This window comes from Dermacentor albipictus, chromosome 1, assembly GCF_038994185.2.
Source record: "Dermacentor albipictus isolate Rhodes 1998 colony chromosome 1, USDA_Dalb.pri_finalv2, whole genome shotgun sequence".
In the NCBI taxonomy this organism is placed as follows: Eukaryota; Metazoa; Arthropoda; class Arachnida; order Ixodida; family Ixodidae; genus Dermacentor; species Dermacentor albipictus.
This window is the reverse complement of record NC_091821.1, coordinates 518,831,636-518,858,707: the sequence shown is the minus strand read 5'-3', so window position 1 is coordinate 518,858,707 and position 27,072 is coordinate 518,831,636. Positions and strand designations below refer to the sequence as shown.

The window sequence follows — 27,072 nt, the reverse complement described above, 5'->3', positions numbered from 1 at the left end:
GTCGCGCATGTGTTTAGTTGTTCTATAACGCTGCTGAAATACGGATCCATCCGAGTTTCTTCTTCCAGTCGCTGCTTTGTTCTTGTGCTTACAAGGCTCGAGACCACTTGAACTGCGTGGGTATCCACGTCTTCCGTTTCTTCAGCGCACCCAGGCAGCGTGGCAGCACGGGACAGCATATCTGCGAGCAGCAAGTCTTTTCCAGGGATGAATTGCAAGACATAATCATATTTGAAGAGATGGATGAAAAATCGCTGCAGCCTTGGTGGCATGTCCACAACATTTTTTGAGCGATAGCAATCAGCGGCCTGTGATCAGTTTCGATCAGGATCCTGCGGCCATACAAAAACTGATGAAACTTTTCGCACGCAAAAACTATAGCGAGCGCCTCCTTTTCGATTTGAGCATACCGCGTTTCACTCTCGCTCAGAACCCGCGATGCGTACGTGACTGGACGCCAGTCGTTTCCGTGCTTTTGCAATAAGGCGGCACCAATGCCGGTTCCCGAGGCATCTGCCATTACCTTCGTTTCTTTCTTTGAATCGAAGAGTGCTAGAAGCGGTGGGTGTATCAGTGCATGGCAGATCTGAGCCCATTCCTGTGCGTGCGCTGATGTCCATTCAAACACCACGCTTGCCTTCATAAGGCCACGAAGTAATAACGTCTTTGCACTGAGTGAGGGTACATATTTGCGAAAGTAATTCATGATGCCCAACATTCTTCGAACCACCTGTTTATCCGTCGGGGGTGGTATGGCGTGTATGCTCTAAATTAAGTCTGGGCTGGGACGGACACCGTTTTTGCTGATCACGTCACCAAGAAATGTCACCTGTGTCACGCAAAATACACATTCTTTTTTCATTAAACGCCAGCCCAGCTTGCTCCGCTCGCTTTAGTACGGCTCGAAGCCTTTCATTATGCTGCTTTGTCCAGTCACCCCAGACCAGTATGTCGTCAATGTATACGCGTACTCCTGTCAGGCCTTCGAATATTTCTGTTAATGTCTTCTGGAAGACCTCGCTCGCTGAAGAGATTCCAAACGGCAGCCTTAAAAACCTGTAGCGCTCAAAGGGCGTTGCGAAAGTGCACACGCACGACGTAGCATCGTCCAATGGTATCTGATGGAAGCCAGCGTTTGCGTCAAGCCGAGAAAAGTACATTGCACCCGATATTTCGCTTTCAATGTCTTCCCGGGATGGCATTGGGTAATGATCCCGCATTATACTTTTGTTTATGGCCCTTGGATCCAAAGATATGCGAAGCCGGCCGTCCTTTTTTCTTACTACAACTAACGGCTTACCCAGTCGGTAGGCTCGTCCACTTTCGCAATGATAGAGGCCCCTTCCATGCGGTTCAGTTCTTCGCGAAGCGGTTCCTTCATCGCCAACGGTACCCTTCGGGTAGGCTGCACCACTGCAATGGCATCCCGTCGCAGTACCATCTTGTACAGTCGCTTTACGCAGCCGGTTCCGCGAAATAGGTGGGGAAAAGCCAGCTGGGGAGCGACTTCTTCGCTTGAGTCTACTGCATTCACTGTTTGAATCAGCCCGAATTCCCGACATGCCTTGAGACCAATCATGGCATGGCGACCTTTCTTCACATTAAAAAAATTGGAGGACGCTTAAGCTTTGCCTTCAAGAGTGGAACGCGACAGCGTTCCCGTCGACCCGCAAAGGGCTGTAAGACAGTGGGCTACGGCGCAGCGACTACGCGCCCGCATCGGACGCGGTGAGCGTCGAGCAGCGCCGCGTTCGGCGCGGCAACGAAATGTGCGCCTGAGCAAGCGACGGACGCTTCTAAGGCAACACCGCATTCACTAGAGACGCTTTTGCACCGCTTTGAAGCATCGAGCTCGTGGCTGAGTGGTAGCGCCTCCGTCTCACACTCCGGAGACCCTGGTTCGATTCCCACCCAGCCCATCTTGCAAGTTGTTTTTTATTCATGAAGTGCCTGCAGGGATTTATCGCTCACGGCCAACGCCGCCGACGCCGACACCGCCGCCGACGACACCGGCTTTTCTGCGACACGAGCTCCTTAACGCTGTCGCGTTAAAATGTGACGTCACGTTCTTGGCCATTTCTGCTCAGGACTTCTGTTGAGACTCCCACATGCTTGATAATGCTTCCGTTATATGCCGTTAAAACTGCTGTGCTGTTTCTTGGCTCCATTGCTCGATTGGCACGCCTGAACACAGACAGAGGTAGTAGGTTGGCTTACGAGCCAGTGTCTACTTTAAATCGCAGTTCTTGGCCGGCTCTCTTGCCGCGAACTGTCCAATCTGCTCCCGCGCCATCAGGTATGCCGCACACGCCGATATTCAGGATATCGAAGTTATCATCGCCCTTTTGTGCTTCGTCGACTTAGTTTATCTGGCGTCTTCTGCAATATGCCGCGAAGTGGCTCTTTTTCTTGCATGCGTAGCAAAACTTTCCGCTAGCCGGAAATTCTTCTGGCGCATGAATTCTTCCGCATTGACGGCATCGATATTGTTTTTTGCTGTCTCGTTCATTTTCTCTCGTGTACTCTACTTGCAGCCTTTCCTTCGACCATGATGCATTTTGCTGCGCAGAAACTTCGGCTGCTTTGCACATTTGGTCAGCTTTCTGCAAGCTAAGGTCCTTCTCGCTAAGTAACCTCTGCCTGAGCTTTTTGTCGTTGATGCCAAAGACCACTTGGTCCCTTATCATGGATGGTTCAAGCTCTCCAAAGTTGCAGAGTTTCGCTTGCTTCTTGAGATTCCGCAAAAAGCTTTCAAATGGTTCTGCCTCGTCCTGCACTCGAAGGCGGAAAACGTGCCTTTCATAAACCTCATTTCCTTCGGGAAGATAGTACTCTTCAAACTTCCTGACCAAAGTTTGATAATCTTCTTTGTCCTCACCTTCGGCAAACACGAATTTGCTGTACACGTCCAAGGCATCCTCACCTGCGGTGCTGAGAAGTATTGCCGCTTTTACAGCTTCCTTCCTTGGCTTGTCTGACGACGTCGCTGTGATGTAGAGTTCCAACTTCTGCTTGAACAGTAGCCACTTTCTTCTCAAGTTTCCGGAAAGCTGCAACGGCTCCGGAGGCTTGACGGCGTCCATTCTGCTGCCGTGACAAACACTCCTGACACCATGTATCGTGTTTGAAGTAACGGACCGAGGCGACTTGTTGCTGAGCAAAGAATGACCAACTGGTCGTTTATTCATATGCTTATGTACTTGCGTAGGCGCACATGCGCGATAGCCCATTCTGATACAGTAGGAGGATCTTCTGTCTGCAAAGGCTGCTTCGTCCTGGAATACACATCGGCGCATGCGGATTGCTGACCTGCTGCCTGGGACGCTTCTAGTCGGCTCTTTGCCGCCAGCGATGTCGCTGAAGTCAACGCCCCTGACGTCACGTCCATCTGCGGTTATTTAAACCTCGCTTTCGCCGGGCTTCTGTGCAGTCGGCGGCAAACCGTGACCAGCAAGTGATTGTTTTTATCTTGCTGTCGGCAGGTGAGTCCTTGTATCAACCTGCTTTTGTATTTTTCTCACGTGTCCTCGTTTGCCGCTTACTGCAACAAGATGCCGAATATTTGTGCTGTTTGCCCCCAAGCGTTACCTGCGGATGGTAAATGTTTAACGTGGTCTTTGTGCAAGTGGAGGTATCATCTTCGCAAAAGTTGTTTGGGGGTTGCCGAGGCTACCTACACTAAAATGACGTCCGAAAAACGCGAAGCTTGGTCCTGTCAGACATGTAGGCAATCTGGATCCACCAATAGCGATGTTTCGTTCTCACATCAGTTAACAGACGTCAAGAACAAACTTTATCAGCTTACTACCATTGTAGAAGCACTTGTAGTTAAGATGGAAGAACTTCTGGAATTCAAAACCTCGGGAGAAAAGCTGACTGAGTCTGTTGGGGAAATACAGAAGTCTATTTGGTTTCTGTCCTCAAAATACGATTCTGTGCTTTCGGCGGTGTCGGATAGCCAAGCTTAACTTGGCCAGCTTCGTGCCCAGTGCGAGACGTTGTCATCGACAGTTTCTTCTCAGGCTGCAGCCCTCCACAGTATGACCACTGAAATCAATGCCCTTGAGCAGTACACCAGAAGGTGTAATCTTGAGATACACGATTTCTCCGTTTGGCATAACGAGGACCTGATATCCGTACTGGGTCAAGTGGCAGAAAAGTTTGATATAGAGTTTCAGCCTTCAGAACTTTCTGTTGCACACAGGCTACCAGCTCGCAAGGATTCCATCCCGGCTATTCTTGTGCAAGCCGAGGCTACGTGGGCTCGGTGGCTGTGCTCCCGCACAAGTCACTAATCCTCTTGTATTCATCATGCAGGTGTTTGCCGTCGCTGCCAACGCGCTCTTCGCTGCTCATCTCGCCCTTTCCCCCGCCACTGTCTCGACTACAGCACCGAGCTGCTGTGATAACGGCATCTTATTCCTGCTTCCGCCCAAGATCAACGCCTCACCGTGTCCGCCAACGCCACTACCCGGTTTTCTGTTCCTGGATGCCCAATGGAAAGCCGCATCACCACTGCCATCACCCGCCGATATAAAAGTGCTGCAACCGGCTTCGCCGCTCTGTGGGCTCGGTGGCTGTGCTCCCGCACAAGTCACTAATCCTCTTGTGTTCATCATGCAGGTTGGTAACAAGTATTCCCTGTTTGCAAAAAAAAACTAGCAACTACTTCTTAGTGCAGCTGCCGAGCCCGCAGTGCTGCGTTTTTCTTGTGGCTGATTGCGGCAATGTTTTGCGTGCCTTGCTGCTCTTGGCAGGTGATATCGAATCTAACCCCGGCCCTAACACTATCGACCATGTCCTCGCTGAACTAAAGAATGTATCCGCCGGTCAAACAAGCTCATTTTCGAAATACAAGACCTCAAAACTAAGATAAATTCCACTGAAGTTGCGATAGCTGGCTTGACTAAGCGAATGACCAATCTGGAGGCCCATTTCCAAGCTTTTTCAGATCTTCAAACCAATTTCGAAGCAATGAAATCTGTGAGTGCTGGGTTTGCTCGACATTTACACATTCTAGATGCGCGAATTGAGGATGCAGAAAATCGCTCGCGCCGCAATAATCTTATATTCTATGGCATTCCCGATAATAACCCATCCGAAAATTTTGCTGGCTCTGAGGAAACAGTCATCAACCATTGCTGTCAGAACTTGAGCATAACAATTAACCCTGAGAACATTGAACGCGCCCATCGCCTTGGGCGTTACAAACCTAACCACACTCGTCCAATCATCGTCAAGTTTACTTCATCTAAGATTAAAGACACCATATTATCGAATGGTCATAAGTTTAAGGAAACTAACTTCAGCGTGGGCGAGGACTTTTCCCTCAAAATACGAAATGCGCGAAAGCATCTAGTCGCGTTCGCTAAAGAAAAGAGAACAAAGTTTGCTTTGAATTTTAAGACACTGCACATTGGTCTCAAGCGCTACATGTTCGACGAAACCACGCAAACAGTCAAGGAAATAACAACTCGGCCCTCACAATCAGATTAGCAATCACCTCGTCGTGAACCCTGAGGGAACCGCGCCAAGAACGCTTCTTTATCTAACCTCTCGCTCTCCGTTATATACACTAACATTCGTAGTTTTATTCCTAAGCGTGAAATTATTTCTAGCCTTGTTTCATCATCAAGCAGCAACCTGCTTATACTAACTGAGACTTGGCTGAACGGTGACATGACAGACAACGAAATACTGACCGATCTACCAAACTTTCAAGTTTTTCGGAAAGACCGTAAAGATTCACGAGGAGGGGGCGTACTCATTGCCGTCAACCACGATTTATCATGTTCCCTAATACAAGATTCATCTGACCTCGAAATGTTGTGGCTAATCTTTCACGCAGCACCTAACACAGTTTTACTAGGCGTTTGTTATAGGCCGCCACATAGTAGCCAGGATTTTTCCCGTCAGCTTAATAACGTACTAAGTCAACTGTCCGCAAAGCATCCGAATTCACACATCTTCCTCTTCGGCGATTTTAATTTTCCGAATATTGACTGGCATACCCAGCCCGCACCTATAGCTAACAATGGAGAAACACGGGAATTCCTAGATTTCTGCAATAACCTCAACCTTACTAAGGTAATACTTGAACCTACCTGCGTAACACAGAACTGTGCAAATATTTTAGATCTCTTATTAACCAATCACCCAGACAGCGTTCAGCCCATTACATACCTACCTGAAATAAGCGACCACAAAGTAATTCACGCTAACCTTCTCCTTACGCCAAACCGGCGCCGCAAATACCATAAAACCATCCATCTTTATAACAAAGGAAATTATAACGCCATAAATAATGAACTTAACGCGTTTTTTCAAGTCTTCTCGTCACATTTTTATTCCCGTAGTGTTCAAGAAAATTGGTTACTCTTCAAAGACAAGCTCGAAAGTCTAACTAATAGATTCATCCCCCAAATTAGTTTCCACTCTAATTCACAAAAGCCATGGTTTACTAAAACATTCAAACGTTTGGATAACAAAAAGAAGCGTCTTTACCGTTCAGCCAGGTCTCAGGGGACGCATAGCGCATGGGTGAAATATCATGAAGCTGAACGATCATATCTCGCCGCTATTTCTGATGCCAAGCATACCTTTTTTCACTCGGACTTGCCGAATATGCTAACTAGTAACCCCAGAAAGTTCTGGCAAGTTATCAATCCGCATCACGCACCAGAAATAACCCTCACAGATTAGTCAGGCACAGTCTTCACTGATGCTGAGTGCGCTACTATGTTTAACTCTGCCTTCTCATCCGTATTTACAAAAGAAACTGAAATACCGCCATCATTTTCAGCACCACCCTCAGTATTAAATTATGCTATGCTACCAGTTGTCTTCACGTCATCTGGAATTTCGTCCCTAATTGAAAACATGAAAATTTCATCTTCATCCGGTATCGACAATATTAACCCAAAGTTTATGAAGAATAACAAGGATATTTGTGCGCAATTTTTATGCTTACTTTTTTCACAGTCACTGTTAACAGGTCAACTACCACGCGAGTGGAAAAGCGGTAAGGTCGTTCAGGTAAAATCAGGTTCAGGTAAATCAGGTAAAAAAAATTCACCCCTTAACTACCGTCCCATTTCCCTTACCAGCGTACCCTGCAAACTCATGGAACACGTCATCTACTCCAATGTCATGAGCTTTCTCGATTGTCACAACTTTTTTCATTCTGCGCAACATGGTTATCGAAAAGGCTTCTCATGCGAAACACAGCTGGCCATTTTTATTCATGATTTGCAGGCTAATCTTGACACTAACGTACAGACCGATGCTATTTTTCTTGACTATGCAAAAGCGTTTGACAAGGTTCCTCACAAACGCCTACTACTTAAACTTTCATATTTGAACCTTCCCTCTAATATCTTTAAATGGATAGAAGAATTCTTGACTAACCACTCACAGCACGTCACCGTTAACAACCACAACTCCAGTCCTATCCCAGTAACGTCAGGTGTCCCGCAAGGGTCTGTCCTCGGTCCGCTTCTGTTTCTAATTTATATTAACGATTTACCAACGCATGTCTCTAGTAATATTCGCATGTTCGCCGATGATTGTGTAATTTATCGCAAGGTTAATAACGCTTCTGACCAAACATCTCTTCAAGACGACCTTAACCGCATTCAGGAATGGTGTGCCAATTGGTTAATGGAACTTAACCCTCAAAAATGCAATATCTTGTCCTTCACGCGTCGCCGTAACCCACTTCATTTCCCATACGTCATAGCTAACGTCCCTGTACAACCGGTTCCATCCTACAAGTACTTAGGCATTACCTTGTGTGGCGACTTGTCCTGGAGTACACACGTTACGAACATCATTTCATCCGCTAATAAAACACTTGGATTTTTAAGACGTCATCTCCGCCATGCCCCTAAACATGTGCAATTATTAGCGTACAAATCCCTTGTCAGACCAAAATTAGAATATGCCTCACCCATTTGGAACCCGCACCAAGCTTACCTTATAAATGCACTCGAATCAGTCCAAAACAGAGCAGCCAGATTCATCCATTCATCATATTCTTACGACATCAGTGTGTCAGCTTTGAAAGCTGAATCTGACTTATTGCCCTTATCACTTCGTCGCCGCATTGCCAGCCTTTGCTTGTTTCATAAATTTTTCCATAGTTCACTAGGTCGCGCACCCTACATCGTCCCTCCAGCCCGCATATCTCATCCCACTCGTCATCCGCTACAAGTTTCCCGACCTCGTGCCCGAACTACCACTTTTGCCGCATCATTTTTCTCCCGTACTGCAGCAGACTGGAACGACCTACCCAACGACATCGCAGCCATCACGTGCTCATCCAACTTTGCCAATAATGTTACCAGTCATGTTTCGTTCTGTTAACACTCGCTCACCAAAATATATGTACCCACCCCTTATGTAATACCCCTCGTGGGTCTTTAAGGTAATAAAATGAAATGAAACAAGCACAAACTGTAGCGATCAAGCAAAAGTGGCTCGATTCTCGCAGTTGTCTCCCCAGTCTTGTCTTTAATGGAATGGCTCCAAATCCTCGGCTATATTTCAACGACAATCTGACACGCGCTAACCGAGATTTATTTCGTCAGGCTGGCCGAAGAGGGAAGCAAAAGGACTACATGTTTGTCTGGACACGCAACGGAAGGGTGCTGGCCAGAAAGGCTGAGGGTGCTCCTGTCATTCGCATTTATACTTCCATTGACCTCAAACAGCTCGTATAAATATGGATTTTGCTAGATCACTCTCGTTTCATACCTTCTCAGACATTCATATCTTTTTTATTGCTAACACCGGTAATGCCTTCACTGCCGTCCCTGTTAATATCCGCAGCATCCGTAAACACAGGAATCATTTTTGCGCTTTAACTTCGTCTTTCCTGTCTATCTGTGACGTCTTTGTTTTGACAGAAATTAATGTTCCTGCGGACGCCATGTCTTCTTATTCTATACCAGGTTATAAGTTGTTTTCATACACTCGCACGTTGCGTAAAGGTGGGGGCGTGGCGGTATTTTTTGCGAAAGACAAGTGGTCTGTATCAGAAATACCGCTTTCCTTTTCGCAAGCTGAAGTTGTTGCTCTGCGACTATGCTCATCTGGGGCTTCATTGCTTGTTTTGTCTATGTACCGGCCGCCTTTTTGCAATGTTCACTTATTTTTATCAGAGCTTGACACAGCCCTATCATCCCTATCTCTTGACGAAAGCGTGTGTGTGCTAGGCGATATAAACATCGACACCCTCCACCCCACTCTGCCACCGGTCGCCGACTATCTCGATCTATTATCTAAATGGGGATTAGAAGGCATTATACACCAAGCAACTCGTGAAGAATTTCTGTGTGGAAAGTTGGTTAAATCCTGCATTGACCATATTAATGTTCGGTGCTCCAATCATGCGATGCAGGCAGCTGTTGTTGAAAGAAAGGTCACTGATCATTACTTCGTCTGTTGTCGTCTTGTAGAAAATGCCACGCCTTTAAAAGTCAACAGTATGAAAAAGGAAATTTGCATTGTTGATCCTAAGCTCTTTGACGAATGCGTCACAAAGCATGACTGGCAGTCCATGTTATATACACTCTCTCCAGCTGATCTATACGACCGTTTTGTTCAGATTCTCCACAATTGCAGAAACAAATGCACCCGGATTGTAAAAGTGAGATTACGACAAGAAGAGAACAAATGGCTATCGCCACAAATATTAGCGGCAATTAAGGACGAAGACCTTATGTGGGCCCAAGCTAAACGGGCTCCAAATTGTCCGGAGCTACTACTGAAATTTAAGACATGTAGAAATCGAGTGAATTCCATGATTCGGCTAGCAAAGCGAAATCATATGCGCCAAAAATTCAAAGAAGCTCGTTCGGACGTGAAAAAGACGTGGTCTCTTGCAAATGAATTAAGAGGTAAATTAAAACGTGATGGTCGCCTGTTACCACTTGAGTCCCATTTTTCTGCAGATGGAGCAACTGTTTCAAATGAATTTAATACATACTTCTCGCAGGATTCTCGTACTGCTAAACCACACCCTGATCACTGTACTTTAAGGAACAGCGTATACATATCCGCACACCTTCCTCCTCTATCAGAACTTGATCTCAGATTAATTCTTTTTAACCTAAAAACTGGTAAATCACCGGGCATTGATGGCATTTCTGTGGATGAGTTACGGAGAAATTTTGATGCTGTTAAGTATGTGCTGTTATCACTGCTGAATCACATTTTAACCAATGGTATTATACCTACAGAAATGAAAACAGCCATAGTCATACCGCTCTTCAAGAGTGGTGCACGAAATAGATACGAAAATTATCGCCCAATTGCAATTTTGCCGTGTATCTCTCAAATATTCGAAAAACACCTTCTGCAAGTCATGTCGACGTACCTCAACGCCAGTAGCAATATTTCAAGCACGCAGTATGGTTTTGTTCCAGGCAGAGGCACACAGGCTCTCCTTGGGGATATTTCAGACATTAAAAATTCAGCTTTTGATATTTCGGCAGTGTTTGCCATAGTCTTTTGTTATATAAATTTTCCTTGGTGGGATTTCGTGGGCCTTTCCTAAAGCTACTCTCTTACTTTTTGGAGGATAGAACGCCGTTAGTCTCCATTGGTCAGTACCGGAGTAATACAACTTCAATAAAAGCCGGAGTACCTCAGGGATCCATATTAAGTCCACTTCTTTTCAATCTATATGTGAATCACCTCGCTGCTGCTACCCCTATTTTTACATTTCAGTATGCAGACGACACAGTTATCTTGTCTCAAGCTCCCCGTTTTTCAGATGCAATCTCCCTTTTACAAGATGCAACGATCAGCGTTATGAACTGGTTCATTAACAATGTCATTAGAGTAAACGTCTCGAAAACACAGCTTATATGTTTTCATAATCCATTGAAGAAAGTCAGTTTAAATCTTCCATTACTGGCACACTCTTCATCTTGCTCCCCCTGCACCTGCTCGCCCGTTCCATATGTGTCAACAGTGAAATACATCGGCGTTTTCCTCGACAATGACTTCACATGGAATACGCATCTGGCCCATATATGCTCAAGATTACGTGCAGTTTCAGGTACATTATACCACATGAGATATTACATGCCACTCTCCATTCGTAAAATGGTTTTGCAAGCTTTGGGTTACGGTATGCTTCGCTATAGGATTACGGTGTACGGTCACTGCGCGATTCGATGGAAAAATAGAGTCAACTCCATCCTTCGATCTATACTGAAAATTATCGGTTATGATTTATGTTTAACCACTCGCATCGACCTTTTCAAAGCCTTAAGGTTGCCAGATTTTAACGCCCTTCTAGCGGAAACAGCCATCCTGAGGCATTTCTGGTCGCACAAATACAAGGTTGAATATGTTCCTGCTCGTTGTCTCCGGCCGAAAGACCGTTTTAGGGTGCCTCGCTGTTCTACCAAGTACGGTCAGCGCACTCGTAATTACTTCATCCGTTCCTATCTCAATAAACTACCAGCGAGCGCCTTTCGCGCGAAATCAAAGTATAAAAACAAATTCTCCGTTGAATTAACCTCTAATCCATTACACGGTTGGTTCTTTCATTTGTATTAAAACCCTACATAGCTTTAGGGTACTGGAGCAAATGCATTAATTTATGTGTTTCATTTTACGCCTACTGATGTGTGTGAATAGAGCGTGCAAATAGTACTTTCACTTTGTTTCAGTGTCCTGCTCCCTGCAGATCTCGTATGTATATTCCTGTCTCTTTTTTGGTTCCTATTATCATTGTGTTTTGTTGCCTGTTGTCAGTAGGATAATTGATGGTTTTTAAGTGACATACAAATGCCTGATGTATGTTTTCTTGCTCTGTATTAAGAATGGTGGGTTTTGTTACTTTTCATCGCATGATACGTGGTTTCTTTTCTTTTTTTGCCTCCTCATTGCTGTTTGTGTTTCTCTTGTGTGTCAGTGCCTGTTAACAATGTTTCTGCATATCTTGCGTTATCCGCGATATTACATCGTGTTAAACGCTGTCTGTCGGCTCTGGCCTTCAAGCCCAATGCGGCTTTGGCAGGACTATTATGTATTGGTGTTGGCGGAATTCCTGTGTCAATAAAGTATTATTATTATTATTATTATTATTATTATTATTATTAATATTATTATTATTATGCGGTTAAATGTACTAGAAGACGTTCAGCAAACGTGACAGCCGACGCAGCCTTTCAAAAGAGTGAGAGAGTCCGCAAGTGCCTGTCGTCTGCGAGAAAAGTCTCGCGTTTGCAGCGAGCAGGCATCGTAGCAGATGACACTTGTAGCATTCCGCTCAAGGGCGCAGCACTTTCTCACAATACAACATTTTTATTTACTTAATGACTTGATGAGTATTTTAATATAAGTACATGCATGGTTGTTATTCCTGTTGCGAAAATAAATAAATAATTATTCTCTGGCGTTAAATTTGGAACAGAATCGCACAAGAATGCATACCCTGGCATGTGCTGGTAATAAACCATAGTAAACCATGCTTCCATCTCAAAGTCATGAAAAGTTTATGTAGCGTGTTGTACATTATATAACACACTGAATAAATAAAATCAGGTTTTATGCGACGACATTTGAGTATAGTTTTGTTTATTGCGCCGCAAGCAAACGCCGCTACTCTAAAGATCGAAGTCGATCCGAAGCATGTACTTGTCATCATTCCCATGTAGGTTGAGGCAACGCTCATGAGAGCGTTCGTAGACGCTAGCGCCACATTTTACTCTAGGGTACTTATTTAGAAACTCTATGAGTATAGGTTTCCGCCGCCTCTTCCCTTCACGATCGCGCCCGCGTCCAGTTCGCGCTGCGCGCGACACGTTTCTTGTTTTTGGCGGCACCACTTCGGATGACCAGAAATTACTATTGCGTTGGTAACTGTCACGACAGCAATATAGACAAGAAATGGTTGATTCCACCAGTGAAATTCTGCAGGTTCACAAGAAATTGGTACGAAAAAAGCAGACGACAGACTTGGATTAGAGCGGTGCGCCAACCGAAGTAAACAACTGGCAAACGAAGCGAGCTCGTTCATTGATCTCTCCTGAGTGTATGACGGTATTTATATTGTCACGTGGTGGTGACGTTGAATAAGACAGTAGCAATACTGTGAACAAGAAAACTAACTTTTATTGGGCGAACCTGTGCCCACAAAACAGGCTACACTTATAGCGCAACGATAGCGGCGAACACGCTCGGCGATCGTCGAAAATCTGATCAGCGGGTCAAGCGCGTCGGCTTTTATAGAGCAGTCGTCGAATGTTCCAGACTAATCGTTCGGACCCGCGTGCCTTAACAAAGTTCTACACCATTAGCGTTACGCAATGAAATCAGATAACACAAGGTTCGGCAACAACAGAGAGCCGGGTAGAAGCATCGATAACTTTCCAGAAACGTCGGATACATGCAGGCGCGTGCCTCGCTGTGCGATTACAGTTGTGAAACGTGGTCGCCCGATAAAGATAAGTACACGTGTCAATATGTAACCCACATGAATTCAATAATTACTCGGTGCATAATCCTTTTATACATATAAAAACTTTCAGTTGTTCTACCAGCGCTTGTCCTGTCTTCTTTCTCGTGTTTGGTTTGTGTGTGCGCTGCCCAAGAATGGAAACCACTTCTGTTGTATGTGCTAGCAGTGGCCGAAGTTCACGCGTGCCGAGAAATTGAATATGTGCACGATGCATTGAACATGACCGGAGTTCATTCCTGCATCACCACTGCACGATCAATCGAGTAACTGACGATACACGCCCGCGTCTTGGTCGCGCCGCCATTGCTGAAGCAGAAATGATTAGTAATACTTTCAACTTTCATCTCTTGAGCACTCTTAAAAAATGGCCAAGCCATTCACATCGCTGCCTCTAATCTATATTGTAGGGGACGTGCTCCTTAAAGTTGTGTGCGCATGTGGTACTTGTGCTATGCAGCAATATATTTTATTTCCGCACAGTGTCGATGGGAGTCCGTTGTCACCATCAGAGACCACACGGATTTGAGGCAAACATTTTGTGAGAAACGGCAAAAGTGACATTATCTCGTATGAGCCGTATGTATGTGCCGCATCGTATGTGCCGATGATTTTTCCGGAGGCACATACTATGACCTTCCTAATTACCTGCTCAGCATCACTTACACGGCTAAGCAGACGCTGCCTTTTCGCCGCATTGCAGCCATAAAAATAATCGTCAAGCGTACCGATCTTAAACGTAAATAGAAGCGTGTGCAGTCTGTTTCGCACTTAGGGGAAAACTCGGAACGTATTGCATCGCGATGCGGCAGGCAATGGAGTCATGCTGCGGCAGCAGCTCGAGCTGGCGCAGACGCTCGAGGGTTGGAGTCATGACCTGCGTCGTCTGCTACGGCGGCGCACGCTGGCCGCATTGTTGGGAAGTGTGCTACTGTCAGGGGCAGTGCACCGATTTCATCGGTACTGCGGGAACTGAGCTGATATTCTTTATTAAACGTTGTGCGACGCAAAAATCTGAGCCTTCATTGGCGATAATGGAGTTCCACAAACCTCTTTTCACAGCATGCTACGTTTGTTCTTTCGACAGGCAGGGGTGCTGAGCGCGCGCACGTATTTTTCTTCACTGTGTGTGCTACCGTAATAAGTAGCGACAACACGCCTCAAGATGTGCACGCAACGTGCTCAGTCTTTATTTGACTCGAAAGGAAAACAGAGCACTCCGCAATGATAACTATGGGAGTCCAGCACGATGAAACAAACGGATACGATTAAAGGAATTGTAGCAAGCATGTGACGCCCCCTCGTGCATTATTTTGGTTCACCCGCCAGGCTCGGTGGCCTGCTAAGCTCGGCAGGCAACATTGATCGCTGCATCGCAATAAACACCGACGAGCACAGCTGCTCGGCGGTCAATCATCGTTCAGCACCACCACGCTGCGAAGCGTCCGTCTAACGGAGGGTGCCTCGAGCCCTCCCATGTTCACGGACCCGGGTGCATCGTGACACTGGCGACGAGTACCCACGGATCGTCCCACGTCACCGCGAGCGCTGAAACACCGCCCCCAGTTGCTGCCGCCATGCCGCTGTTCGGAAGGCTCGAGCCGTTCGAAGGAGATGGGTCCGCCTGGCAAATTTACGAGGAGCAAGTCCACGTGTTCTTCCGGGCAAACGACACACCCGAGGCCAAACAGCGGGACATTTTCCTGGCCAGCTGCAGGACCCGCGTGTTCAGCCTCTCGCTCGAACATCTGAAGCCAGCCACACCGCACGTTAAGACGCTGGGTCATCTGCTCGCCATACTGCGCTCGCATTTCAACCCAGCACCGTCCACACTAATGGAGTGTTGCCGTTTCAACAACCGGAGCCGCCGGGAAAGAGACACCCTCAGGCAGTTCGTTCCTGCACTAGGAGGGTTAGCGAGTGCCTGCGTTTTCGGGAACCAGCTGGGCTCGCTGCTGCTGGACCATTTCGTCTGCGACATCAACAACCCCACCACGCAAACGCGACTCCTGGAGCTTTCCGGCCAATCGCTGGACGACGCCGTGAAGGCAGCGCTGGCAATGGGAGCCGCCGCCAAGAACGCCTGTAAGATTTCCTAGGCGACAGGCTCACTGTCGGCGGAAGCGGCGGTCAACGAGTTGGCGACAAAGGGCAGTACCTGCAGTCACTGTGGTTGTGCCCACTCCCCCTCACAATTCCAGTTATCTCAATCACAATGCTTTACGTGCGGAAAAACTGAGCATCTTGCATGTGTATGCCAAAGGGGGAGGAGGAACAGCAAACAGCAGCAGCAGCCTCATTCAAGCCCAGGTACCACACAAGCCTGCGCCCAGGGTAGCCGTCGCAAGCGTATGCGGCGGAGGCGTGAGGCAGTCGGCTCAAGTTCTTCCGCGGCCAGGCTCCACGTCATGGCCGAGAACCCGACGATTATCGGCATGTTGCACACAGGCTTTGTACCATCGTCTGTGCCGCCGTACATGCTGACCGTCGAAATCTACGGGCACCCCATTTCCATGGAGCTAGACACAGGGGCCAGCGTGTCAGTAATGGCCGGGAAACTCTTCAAGCGTACTTCCCCGGTGTGTCCGTTGAGGCTTCGGGCGTGATGCTGCGAGCTACTCCGGGCAACTCTCGCAGATCCAGGGTCAGGCACAGGTCAGCGTTCGCTATGGCGACAGGGAGTCAACCCTTCCTCTTTACTTAACGAAGGGGTCGTCACCGACGCTGCTGGGCCGAAGCTGGATTCATGTACTGGGCGTTCGTCTGCCAGAGTACCGGGTATCCAGCCAGCATGTGGTGCAAGACGTGCCCAGCCTCGTGACCGAGTTCAAGTCCCTGTTCCAGCCAGGGGTGGGCGTATTTGCCGGCACGACGGCTGGCATCTATGTACCTGAGGGAGCCCGGCCACGTTTTTTCAAGCCTCGCCCACTGCCGTTCACCCTGAGTGACGGGCTCACCCAGGAGCCGCCACGGTTAAAGCCTGAGGGCATCCTGGTACCTGTCAAGACATATGAATGGGCCACTCCCATCGTAACAGTCCTCAAGCGCGACGGAAGTGTCAGGATCTGCGGGGATTTCAAGGTTATCATGAACCCCGTCGCTACCATCGAGAAGTACCCGCTGCCCCGTACTGAAGATCTCTTGTCAGCATTGTTCGATGGACAGAAGTTTGCCAAACCCGACCTCAGAGATGCTTACCAGCAGCTGGTGCTGCAGGACGCCTCCCGGAAGTAAGTCCCAATATCGACAACTTTGGGACTCTTTCAGTACACGCGCTTACCGTTTCGTGTGGCCTCGGCCCCAGCCACATTACAGAGGGAGATGGATAACCTCTTCAGGGGCATGAGGCATGTGGCGGTTTACTTGGACGCCATCCTGGTTACTGGCTGCGACAACGGCGACCACCTGCAGAACTTGCACAACGTCCTGGCATAACTGCAGGACGCCACCCTCAAGCTCAAGCTGTAAGAGTGCGTTTTCCTAGCCACCAGTGTGGAGTACTTAGGACATGTCATTTCACAGGCAGGCCTAGTCCCAGCTCCCCGCAAAGTGGATGATGTGCTCACGCGACCAAAGCCCCAGAACAAGAAGGAACTTCAGAGCTACCTGATGACTGTAGGCGTCATCAACTTCTACAGGAATTTCCTTCCGAACCTCTCGGAGCATCTACAGCCGTTCCATCTTCTGCTTCGAAGTGGTCAGCAATGTGTCTGGAAGAAGGAGCAGGATCGGGTTTTCCAGCGCAGCAAGGAGCTAATCACCAAGGCTCAACTGCTGGTGCACTTCGATCCTACTAAGCATGCCGTCCTTACCATAGATGCGTCGCCGTATGGTGTGGGAGCCGTCCTAGCACACCGGGACAAAGATGGCCAGGAACGCCCTGTGTCGTTTGCTTCTCGAGAGCTTCATGCTGCAGAGCAACGTTACAGCCAGCTGGACAAGGAAGGTTTGGCCCTCATGTTCGGTGTCGAACACTTCCACCAGTATCTTTGGGGCAGGAAGTTCGACGCGGTCTCGGACCACAAGCCGCTGTTGCGGCCGCTGGGGCCTGACAAGACAGTTCCTGTGCAGGCATCACCTCGAGTGGTACGCTGGGCCTTGAGGCTGGCAGCTTACAATCACCAGCTGGTTTACCGTCCGGGAAAGGACCTGGGACCCGCTGATGCCCTTAGCCGCCTGCCCCTGCCAGAGGCTGCTGATGCTGTTCCAGAAGCTGCTGAAGTGTTCATGCTGGAGCAGAGCTACCAGAAAGTGCTCTCCAGATCTGTGGTATCTCAAGTGACCAGCCGAGACCCAGTCCTGTCTCAGGTGGTCAAGGCGGCGTCCCGTCGAGAGGAATTGGTGCAGCCAGCCTATAGCCACAAGGCCACTGAGCTGACCTTGCAGCAGGGCTGCCTACTGTGGGGTTCTATGGTGGTGATCCCCCAAAGTCTCCAGTCCAGGGTTTTGCAGTTGCTGCACGCGGGTCATCCTGGCGTAGAAAAGACCAGGATGGTGGCCCGATCCTATGTACGGTGGCCTGGCCTGGACCAGGATATCGCTCACTTGGAGCAGAGCTGCCAAATCTGCCAGGAACATGAGCGAGCTTCGCGTCATATGGAAATCACCCCCTGGCCGTTCCCACAGAGACGCTGGTGCCACGTACATGCGTATTTTGAAGTACCCTTCAAAGGTCATTACTTCCTGGTGGTGGTGGGTGCTTTTTCAAAGTGGCTGGAGGTTCTACCTGTCACCACTCTCTCAGCAGGCGCGACCATTGCATTGCTAAGACAGGTCTTCGCCGCCCAGGTGTTGTCGGATGTCATCGTGTCCGACAATCGTCCTGCTTTCGCCAGCACAGAGTACCTGGCCTGGCTGACGAAGAACGGAATCCGTCGGATGATGGTTTCGTCGTACCACCCTGCTTCAAATGGTGCAGCCGAGCGGATGGTACAAACCATCAAAGACAAGCTCAAGAATAGCCAGACTGGGGATTTCCAGACGCACATTGCCCGGATAATATTTCAGTACAGGAGCACGCCCCACGATGTCACTGGCCGTGCCCCCTGTGAGCCCCTGCTGGGTCGCACGGTGAAGACTTCCTTGCACGTCTTGCATCCGGAGCTCCGATCCACAGTGCTCTTGAAGCAGCTGAAACAGAAGCTGGCTGCTGACCAAGGGTGCCTTCCAAGGCCTTTGCCAGAGTCGGGAGCTCCAGTTTTCGCCAGGAACTTCCGTTCTGGCCCACTCTGGTCTGCCGAGCAGGTAGTGTCTCCTGCCAGCGCCTCATCGCTGCTCATCCGCATGCCAGACGGGGCCATGTGGCACTGACACGCCGACCATGTCAGGCTTCGCCTCGGGACGTGGCCAGCACCCTCTACTGCCACTTCCGAGTTCCAGCCCTCAGGAGGACTAACGGCAGCACCAGCCGCTCCCAGCGAAGCACCACCCACCTCGGAGGCGGCAACCGTAGGTAGTGGTGTGGCACCCATTGGACCGGTGTCGAGGCTGGCACCACTCGCAAGCCCGACCACTACTGACGCTCCAGATGGAGCAATGCTGGCTCAAGCAGCACCCGGCGTTGGCACACCCGACCCATCTAGACCCATCTAGACCGGTGCTCAGGCGGAGTACTCGACGGCGGAGGCCATCAGACCGTTACTCGCCTGGATAGCAGGCACCGTCGACCTAGCTAGGGTGGAGGCAGAGCCTCGTATTTTTGAACATGGCCGTTTCTTTCGTTTATTTAACAAACTGTGGATAAGGGGTTGTAGCAAGCATGTGACGCCCCTCGGGCATAATCTTGGTTCGCCCGCCAGGCTCGGTGGCCTGCTAAGCTCGGCAGGCAACATTGAACACCGCATCGCAATAAACACCGACGAGCACAGCTGCTCGGCGGTCAGTCATCGTTCAGCACCACCACGCTGCGGAGCGTCCGTCTAACGGAGGGTGTGTCGAGCCCTCCCATGTTCACGTACCCGGGTGGATCGTGACAGAATGCTTTAGGTTAAGAGAATGAGCTGGAAGTGATGTTTCTCGACCATCATTCACTACACCCGACAGACCCTACCTGCCGGCGGGGAATTGGACACGTCACGCTCTGAACTTTAGTTAGTATCTCGTCACGTCCCGGGCGACAGCGATGACAGCGCTCATCCTGGAAAGCTGTGAAGTGCAGAGTGACTTGATCAGGGATGTGTTCATTCGCAGCACGTCTCAGTCACTGACGATGGTGGATCGAAGCCTATCCCCGGGCGACTGATAGAGGGGATGGTGCGCCAGCGATACTTTCAACAAGCTCCAGACATTTTAAATGATGTTGGAGCCCGGGGATTGAGGCGGCCGCTCCAAGAGAGTGACGGCGCGCTCTTCCGGCGGTTCTTGCACAACACGAGCAGTGTGGATCGGCGGCCTATCGTGTTATAATATATAGTCGCATTCCACGAACGGGCCGTCAAGAATACGTGGAATCAGTAGGTCGTCTATAACTGCCCTGCACCTTTCAGCGATGAACTTATCTCGAGGCGTATCAGTGGGCGTCGCACAACGCTTAGAGAAAATACCGGCTCATTTGACGCAGTAACGATGAGATTGGCGCACTGCAACTGACAATACAGCGTTTCCCGACAATGCGGCCAGCGCGCGCCGCCGTAGGAGACGACGCCGTTCAATACCCTGCCCCTCGAGCACCTGCGCCTGCGCCAGCTGCTGCCGCCGCCTGACTCAAGCGCTCGCCACATCGCGATGCCATGCGCTCCGAGTTTTTCACTAAGTATGAAACAGACTGTACATCGTCCTTTGAATAAAACGTCCACGCGCACCATACGCGCACACACGTAGGCAATACCGCGCGCGGTACGAAACGTGCCAAAACCCGCGCAGTGCAAGAGGCAATAAAGGTAGCGCGAACGAGAGATGGGAGTGGCGTACCACCCGCTAGTTGAATTTTGCCCCGCATGCGGCGCTCTCAACGCCGGCGCAGCCGGGGGAGCCGGGTGAGCCAGTTTGAATTTTGTGGCGAATGGACGTGCTTTTCGGGGCTCCGTGGCGTCTACGAAATCATAGGTTTTTGTGCATGCTTCGCGCTTGCTTCTATTTTTATTTGAAGATTTTTTGTCTTTAAATATTTATTGGGTGGTTTTCTTTCCGTTTCCTTTTTTTTGTCTCTGGTATTTAGGGTGTGCTTCGTGTACATTTGGTTTTGCAGTATGGTTAGAGCGTCCTTTGGTGTCACATGCTCCAACACGTGCAGCCAGGTGGGACAATTAGTGTTTGTAGTCTTTAAATGGTAGCTTGGAAGTGGCAAAACAAATAGCTATTAGTGTTTTTACTGTGTGTGTTTTGGTAGGAAAGCGAGAGCGTGGCCGCGTGGTTGAGCGCGTGCGAGAGCGTGTCATAACTTCGGTCTCCGCGACACTGATTTCTTTTGAAACAGTGGTGAGACTTGCTTTGCAACATTTTCAGGATTTTAGCAAAAACCGATACGCACAGGATCCAAAGGCACGCACTCTGCCTTGATATAGTAATACAGTATTATAGTATTTGCATCAGTAGTAGCATTATTATAGTATTGTAGTATTTGGAAAAAGCCGTGCAATACACAGGCAAGGAAGATGGGAAAGCAAGCAATGCGCGGGGGGTGCCTCAAGGCAGGTGAGGAGATGGATGAGAATGAAGAGGGCATTGAATCAACCGGCACACAATGTGATGCCGATACTTGGCTGCAGAAAATGGAGGCTTTCCAGAAAGAGTTTCTCAAACAGGTGGAAGAGCTCAAAAATGGGCTAAAGAGAGAGCGTGATGACGGAAGGTAGTTGAAAAGAGACTTGAAGCAGCCGACGAAAAGCTGAACAGGGCTGCCATTGCGAGCGAGATTGTGCGTGACAATGGAACGCAGACCCCAGACGCGACGGACAAGGGAGTGTTAGCGAAGTACGTGGAATGCATACAGCATGATCAAGGGTTAGCTGGACAGAGCGGCAGCTGCCTTGAGGCCACCACGCGGAAAAAGCAAGAGCCCAGGGGACAATGCCCCTTGTCGACTCCGAATCACGCGGAAAAGGACAAAGGGAAGCAGGACGAGGCTGGAGAGAGAGGTAGACTTGGCAGCAGCGGCAGCAAGACGTGAACAACGTCTAAAAAACTGCTCTTTTTGCAGTGCTGTCCACTTCGAGGCCCTACAGACGGAGCACAGGAAGTGCTTTGTCGACTACTGGCTAGGAAATTTCACGCGGATCTGCCCTTGCGAGGACCTGCCCGTGGCTGCAAATTTCACCTTTACCTGGCCTTGCGACGAGGGATTGCCTGCCAGTCTTGTCTGCACATGCCCAAACAGCCAGCTCAACCAAAGAAAAGCGGAGCACATGCAGCGGCCGGTCACTTGGCAGCAGCGGCAGCGAGCCGTGAACGTCTAAAAAAACTGCTCTTTTTGCAGTGCTGTCCCCTTCGAGGCCTTACCGATGGAGCAAAGGAAGTATTGCGTCGACTACTGGCAGCGAAATTTCACGTGGATCTGCCCTTGCGAGGACCTGCCCGTGGCTGCAAGTTTGACCTGTATCTGGCCTTGCGACAAGGGATTGCCTGCCAGTTTTGTCTGCACATGCCCAAACAGCCAGCTCGACCAAAGAAAAGCGGAGCACATGCAGCGGCCGGTCACTTGGCAGCAGCGGCAGCGAGCCGTGAACGTCTAAAAAAACTGCTCTTTTTGCAGTGCTGTCCCCTTCGAGGCCTTACCGATGGAGCAAAGGAAGTATTGCGTCGACTACTGGCAGCGAAATTTCACGTGGATCTGCCCTTGCGAGGACCTGCCCGTGGCTGCAAGTTTGACCTGTATCTGGCCTTGCGACAAGGGATTGCCTGCCAGTTTTGTCTGCACATGCCCAAACAGCAAGCTCGACCAAAGAAAAGCGGAGCACATGCAGCGGCCGGTCACTTGGCAGCAGCGGCAGCGAGCCGTGAACAACGTCTAAAAAAAACTGCTCTTTTTGCAGTGCTGTCCCCTTCGAGGCCTTACCGATGGAGCAAAGGAAGTATTGCGTCGACTACTGGCAGCGAAATTTCACGTGGATCTGCCCTTGCGAGGACCTGCCCGTGGCTGCAAGTTTGACCTGTATCTGGCCTTGCGACAAGGGATTGCCTGCCAGTTTTGTCTGCACATGCCCAAACAGCCAGCTCGACCAAAGAAAAGCGGAGCACATGCAGCGGCCGGTCACTTGGCAGCAGCGGCAGCGAGCCGTGAACGTCTAAAAAAACTGCTCTTTTTGCAGTGCTGTCCCCTTCGAGGCCTTACCGATGGAGCAAAGGAAGTATTGCGTCGACTACTGGCAGCGAAATTTCACGTGGATCTGCCCTTGCGAGGACCTGCCCGTGGCTGCAAGTTTGACCTGTATCTGGCCTTGCGACAAGGGATTGCCTGCCAGTTTTGTCTGCACATGCCCAAACAGCCAGCTCGACCAAAGAAAAGCGGAGCACATGCAGCGGCCGGTCACTTGGCAGCAGCGGCAGCGAGCCGTGAACAACGTCTAAAAAAACTGCTCTTTTTGCAGTGCTGTCCCCTTCGAGGCCTTACCGACGGAGCAAAGGAAGTATTGCATCGACTACTGGCAGCGAAATTTCACGTGGATCTGCCCTTGCGAGGACCTGCCCGTGGCTGCAAGTTTGACCTGTATCTGGCCTTGCGACAAGGGATTGCCTGCCAGTTTTGTCTGCACATGCCCAAACAGCCAGCTCGACCAAAGAAAAGCGGAGCACATGCAGCGGCCGGTCACTTGGCAGCAGCGGCAGCGAGCCGTGAACAACGTCTAAAAAAACTGCTCTTTTTGCAGTGCTGTCCCCTTCGAGGCCTTACCGACGGAGCAAAGGAAGTATTGCATCGACTACTGGCAGCGAAATTTCACGTGGATCTGCCCTTGCGAGGACCTGCCCGTGGCTGCAAGTTTGACCTGTATCTGGCCTTGCGACGAGGGATTGCCTGCCAGTTTTGTCTGCACATGCCCAAACAGCCAGCTCGACCAAAGAAAAGCGGAGCACATGCAGCGGCCGGTCGCTTGGCACCAGCGGCAGCGAGCCGTGAACAACGTCTAAAAAAACTGCTCTTTTTGCAAGTTAGTGGCACTGTGTTTCCATAATATTTATTTTAATAGTATTTTCGCTGCTGCTGCTGCTGCCATTTATTTTGCCTTAGTATTGTTGAACTGCATCGTGCGATTACCTTTGTACATTTGGAACAATGTCTGATTCTTGTAAAACATGTAGCCTGCTCATCCCCGAGGATGAGCCACTTGTCAAATGTTTCCAGTGCGAGCACGCCTGTTACTTTGGAAAATGTGCTGGTTTAACTGAAAAATCCTTCAAATCAAAGAACGAGGCTGCAAAGAAAACGTGGCAATGCCCATCATGCATAAGTGCTCGAAGTACCAACATGTGCAGTAAAGAGAGTAATGGCTCTGAAACAGATATATAAACTTGCCCAACTGGCAATTTAACAAAAACTAGAACAGGTAATGCCCGCGACAGCAAAAATTGAGAGCATGGAAGAGTCTCTTAACTTCATATCAACGAAGTTCGATGAAATTGAGCAAAAGTTCTGCCATCAAGAGGCCGATATAAAGGACATGAAAAAGAAGATATGAGAGCTTGGGAAGAAAGATGACCTAAATCAGGCCGCCCAAGCTCAACTTGAAAAGGAAATACATGACCTTGAATTTAGAAGCAGGCAGCTTAACTTGGAGCAGCATGGGATTAAAGAAGTTGCGAACGAGGATCTTAGTCATAATAAATAACGTGGCTGATAATCTTCGAGTGCCTCACTTGATGGAATGAGACATTGCACCTGTTCATCGCATTCCCGCTAAACGTGATATGGTGCCAGGCATCATTGTTCGTTTTACGAAGCAAGGAATAAGAGATAAATGGATCAAGAATAGAAGGAACCTTAAGGACAGAGAGCCAGCCATTTTCATGCAAGAAAACCTAACACGCCGCCATAGAGAATTGCTCCAGGCAACGAAAGAACGCGCTAACGATAAAGGATATAAGTTTACTTGGTATGTGAATAAAAAAGTTTTCGTTCGTAAAAGTCAGGGTGTGAGCGCCATCCATGTGAAGGGAAAGAGCGATTGAATTGATTGTAGCAGTGTTTCATATTGCCTTTTGTGTTCCTCTTGAAAAATAATCAAAATGCCGTAGATGTGTTATTATCTGCCGAATGACCTGAACCACACTACTTCATGTATCGCGCCGACATTGCTTAACGCTATTCACCTAAATGCACGCTCTGTAAAGAACAAGACAATGTGCTTAGAAGAGGTTTTTGGGAAATTTTCATTTACTTTTTGTTTGATAATGCTCAGTGAAACTTGGAGCACCAATGATTCCGATATTTTTACGATGACTAAATATAAAACTTGTTACTTGAACCGCTCCAACCACCGCGGGGGAGGCATTGCTTTACTGGTGTCTAATGGCATTGAGTGCGACAAGTTGGACTCGTACTGCCTAATTACTGATGATATTGAAATCGTATCAGTCTGTACTTGCAGATTCGTGTTTTCGGTTTGCTATCGTCCTCCCAAGGAAAACATCATTAGGTTCTTGGAATTTTCTGATGACTTTCTTTTTTTTGAAGTTTGAAGTTTGAAGTTTATTGAATGCTTGGTGTAGATAAAAGAATATTGACATTTAGTACAGAAAAAGGTCCCATAGTGTAAACACTGTAGGGGGACCTTTTATAATGTTAAAAGAACTAATACTACTTGACAGCAAAAAGGCAGCGTGGAAAAAATACAAAAAATGCAAATACAAATGCAAATACATAATGATGCAAAAGAATTATACAATGGAAAATATAAAACAGTAGGGATAAGGCTTAAGCAGAAGTAAGAAACGAGGGAAACAGTATTAGAAACGACAGAACTGAACTCATTTATAGCAGATGGGAAATACACACTAATAGCTGGAGGGGATTTTAATATTGACTTCTTGAAGGATAGTGTTACTACTAGAGACTTTAACACGGTTTTGTGTTTCAACGGATTTGTTAACCTTGTTACAGTACCAGAAGGGTCACACCAGTAAGTGCGTCCCTTCTCAATCTGCTGATTACGAACTCCTCCCAACCAATAGCTGAAACAGGCGTAATATCATGCGCAATCAGCGACCACCTTCCAGTATTCATAAGCATAAATAAGACTGGAGCAGTAAAGTATCGACAGGAAAAAGTAAAGTACCAATGTATAACTAATGATGCCCTGAATTCCTTTCGCAGCTCACTGGAACAAGTTCATTGGGATAACATTGGCATTGCTAGTGACGCAAACGAGGCTTACAATCTAAAGAATACATTGTTGCACCAAAAAAGGAAAATAAAGACTTGATAAGGAAGAGTACGAAACGACAGAAAGTCAGACATAGCTGGGATGTCCTGCGTGTCCTTTGCTATGCTTCGTACCCTACCTGGACTGCGGAGCAGCGTTTCAGGATTCTCAAACGTCAGGCCTCCCAAGCTACCAAATTCTTGTGGTTGGACTGCATTAGAGGACTGCTTCATGTCCCGAAAAACAAGAAGGCAACACGAAAAGGGGGTCTGTTGGTGCCGGAAGTCCATATCATAATCCCGGGAAGCATCACTCGTGTCCTAGACAAAGGGCTGAAGTATAGCCATGAACCACGTATACCAGCCCATGAATTATTGGCCTTAAATAGACGGATTTCAAAGAAAGCCACCAGTGAAAACCAGGAGAGATGCCTCTTGGAAGGTGTTGATGCCCTTAGTAGAGCTCCGAACAAAGTGCGGTCCGACAAGTCCAGAGACCCTACAAGGACCATCGTAACTTTTTTCAAAGAAAATAACCTCCAGCTTCTTCGGTCTGATAAGGAAGGACTTTCGTGGTCTTCTCAGGAGGTGTGTTTAGCGACAAGGCACAACAAGCTGTATATAAGAACTTTGTCCTAGTGAAAGAAAAGGCAACAAGAGTCAAGAAACAAGCTGTAGCCCTTTGCACAGAACTTCATCTTTCGAGGTTAGTCAAGGCAATAAGTGATTGTAAAGGTGCTTCCTTAACCCTGTTTTTCACAGCAAAATCTTACAAGGAAGGAATTCCGTTCCGTGCCATTGTAAGCGAGAAAGGCTCTTGGCAGCAGATAGTTAGCCAGTTTCTTTTAAAAACTTGAAATCGTTGCAAGTTCAGCGCTCAATCTTTTTTTTCGTACTCTTCCTTCCCAAGTCTTTATTTTCCCTTTTTTGGCGTAACAACGTATCCTTTAGATCCCAACCAACTCGCCCAGCAACAAGTTCTCTCAGACTTACAATGAGTTTCTCGAAGTATTCAAAAAGCTCTAGCATTTCTGCTTCCCATTAAAAGATCGTGAATCAAAACATTAAACTTGGGTAAACCTTGGGCAAACCTTGGGTAACTTCTAAGTTACGCCAAGAAATTTAAACGAAAAACAAGCTTTACAAAATGTTTTTAAATTCTTGTTCAACAGATGACCTGCGGATGTTTAGGAAATACAGGAATAGGTTAAAAAAAAACTATGCCAGGCATGCGCGGAATACCACGCTACATTACTTGAAGTTAGAAATGGTCGACACGATTGGCTGGGGTCAGGATTAAATTTTC

The 27,072-nt window shown here is 48.4% G+C and overlaps 1 protein-coding gene across 6 annotated transcripts in view; it reads left to right on the top strand.

The window, feature by feature from the left end:
- The window catches only part of LOC135912444 (uncharacterized), an 861,485-nt gene that overhangs the window by 397,509 nt on the left and 436,904 nt on the right, over positions 1-27,072 (top strand). For 4 of the 6 annotated variants that reach the window (XM_070532623.1, XM_070532621.1, XM_070532622.1 and 1 more), the window contains exons 3-4: positions 4,318-4,623; positions 11,685-11,706. The exons of the other annotated variants lie outside the window; for them this stretch is intronic. In XM_070532623.1, the coding sequence (XP_070388724.1) occupies positions 4,318-4,623; positions 11,685-11,706 (328 nt within the window). The remainder of the gene's footprint in view (positions 1-4,317; positions 4,624-11,684; positions 11,707-27,072) is intronic. 6 annotated transcript variants of the gene reach the window in all.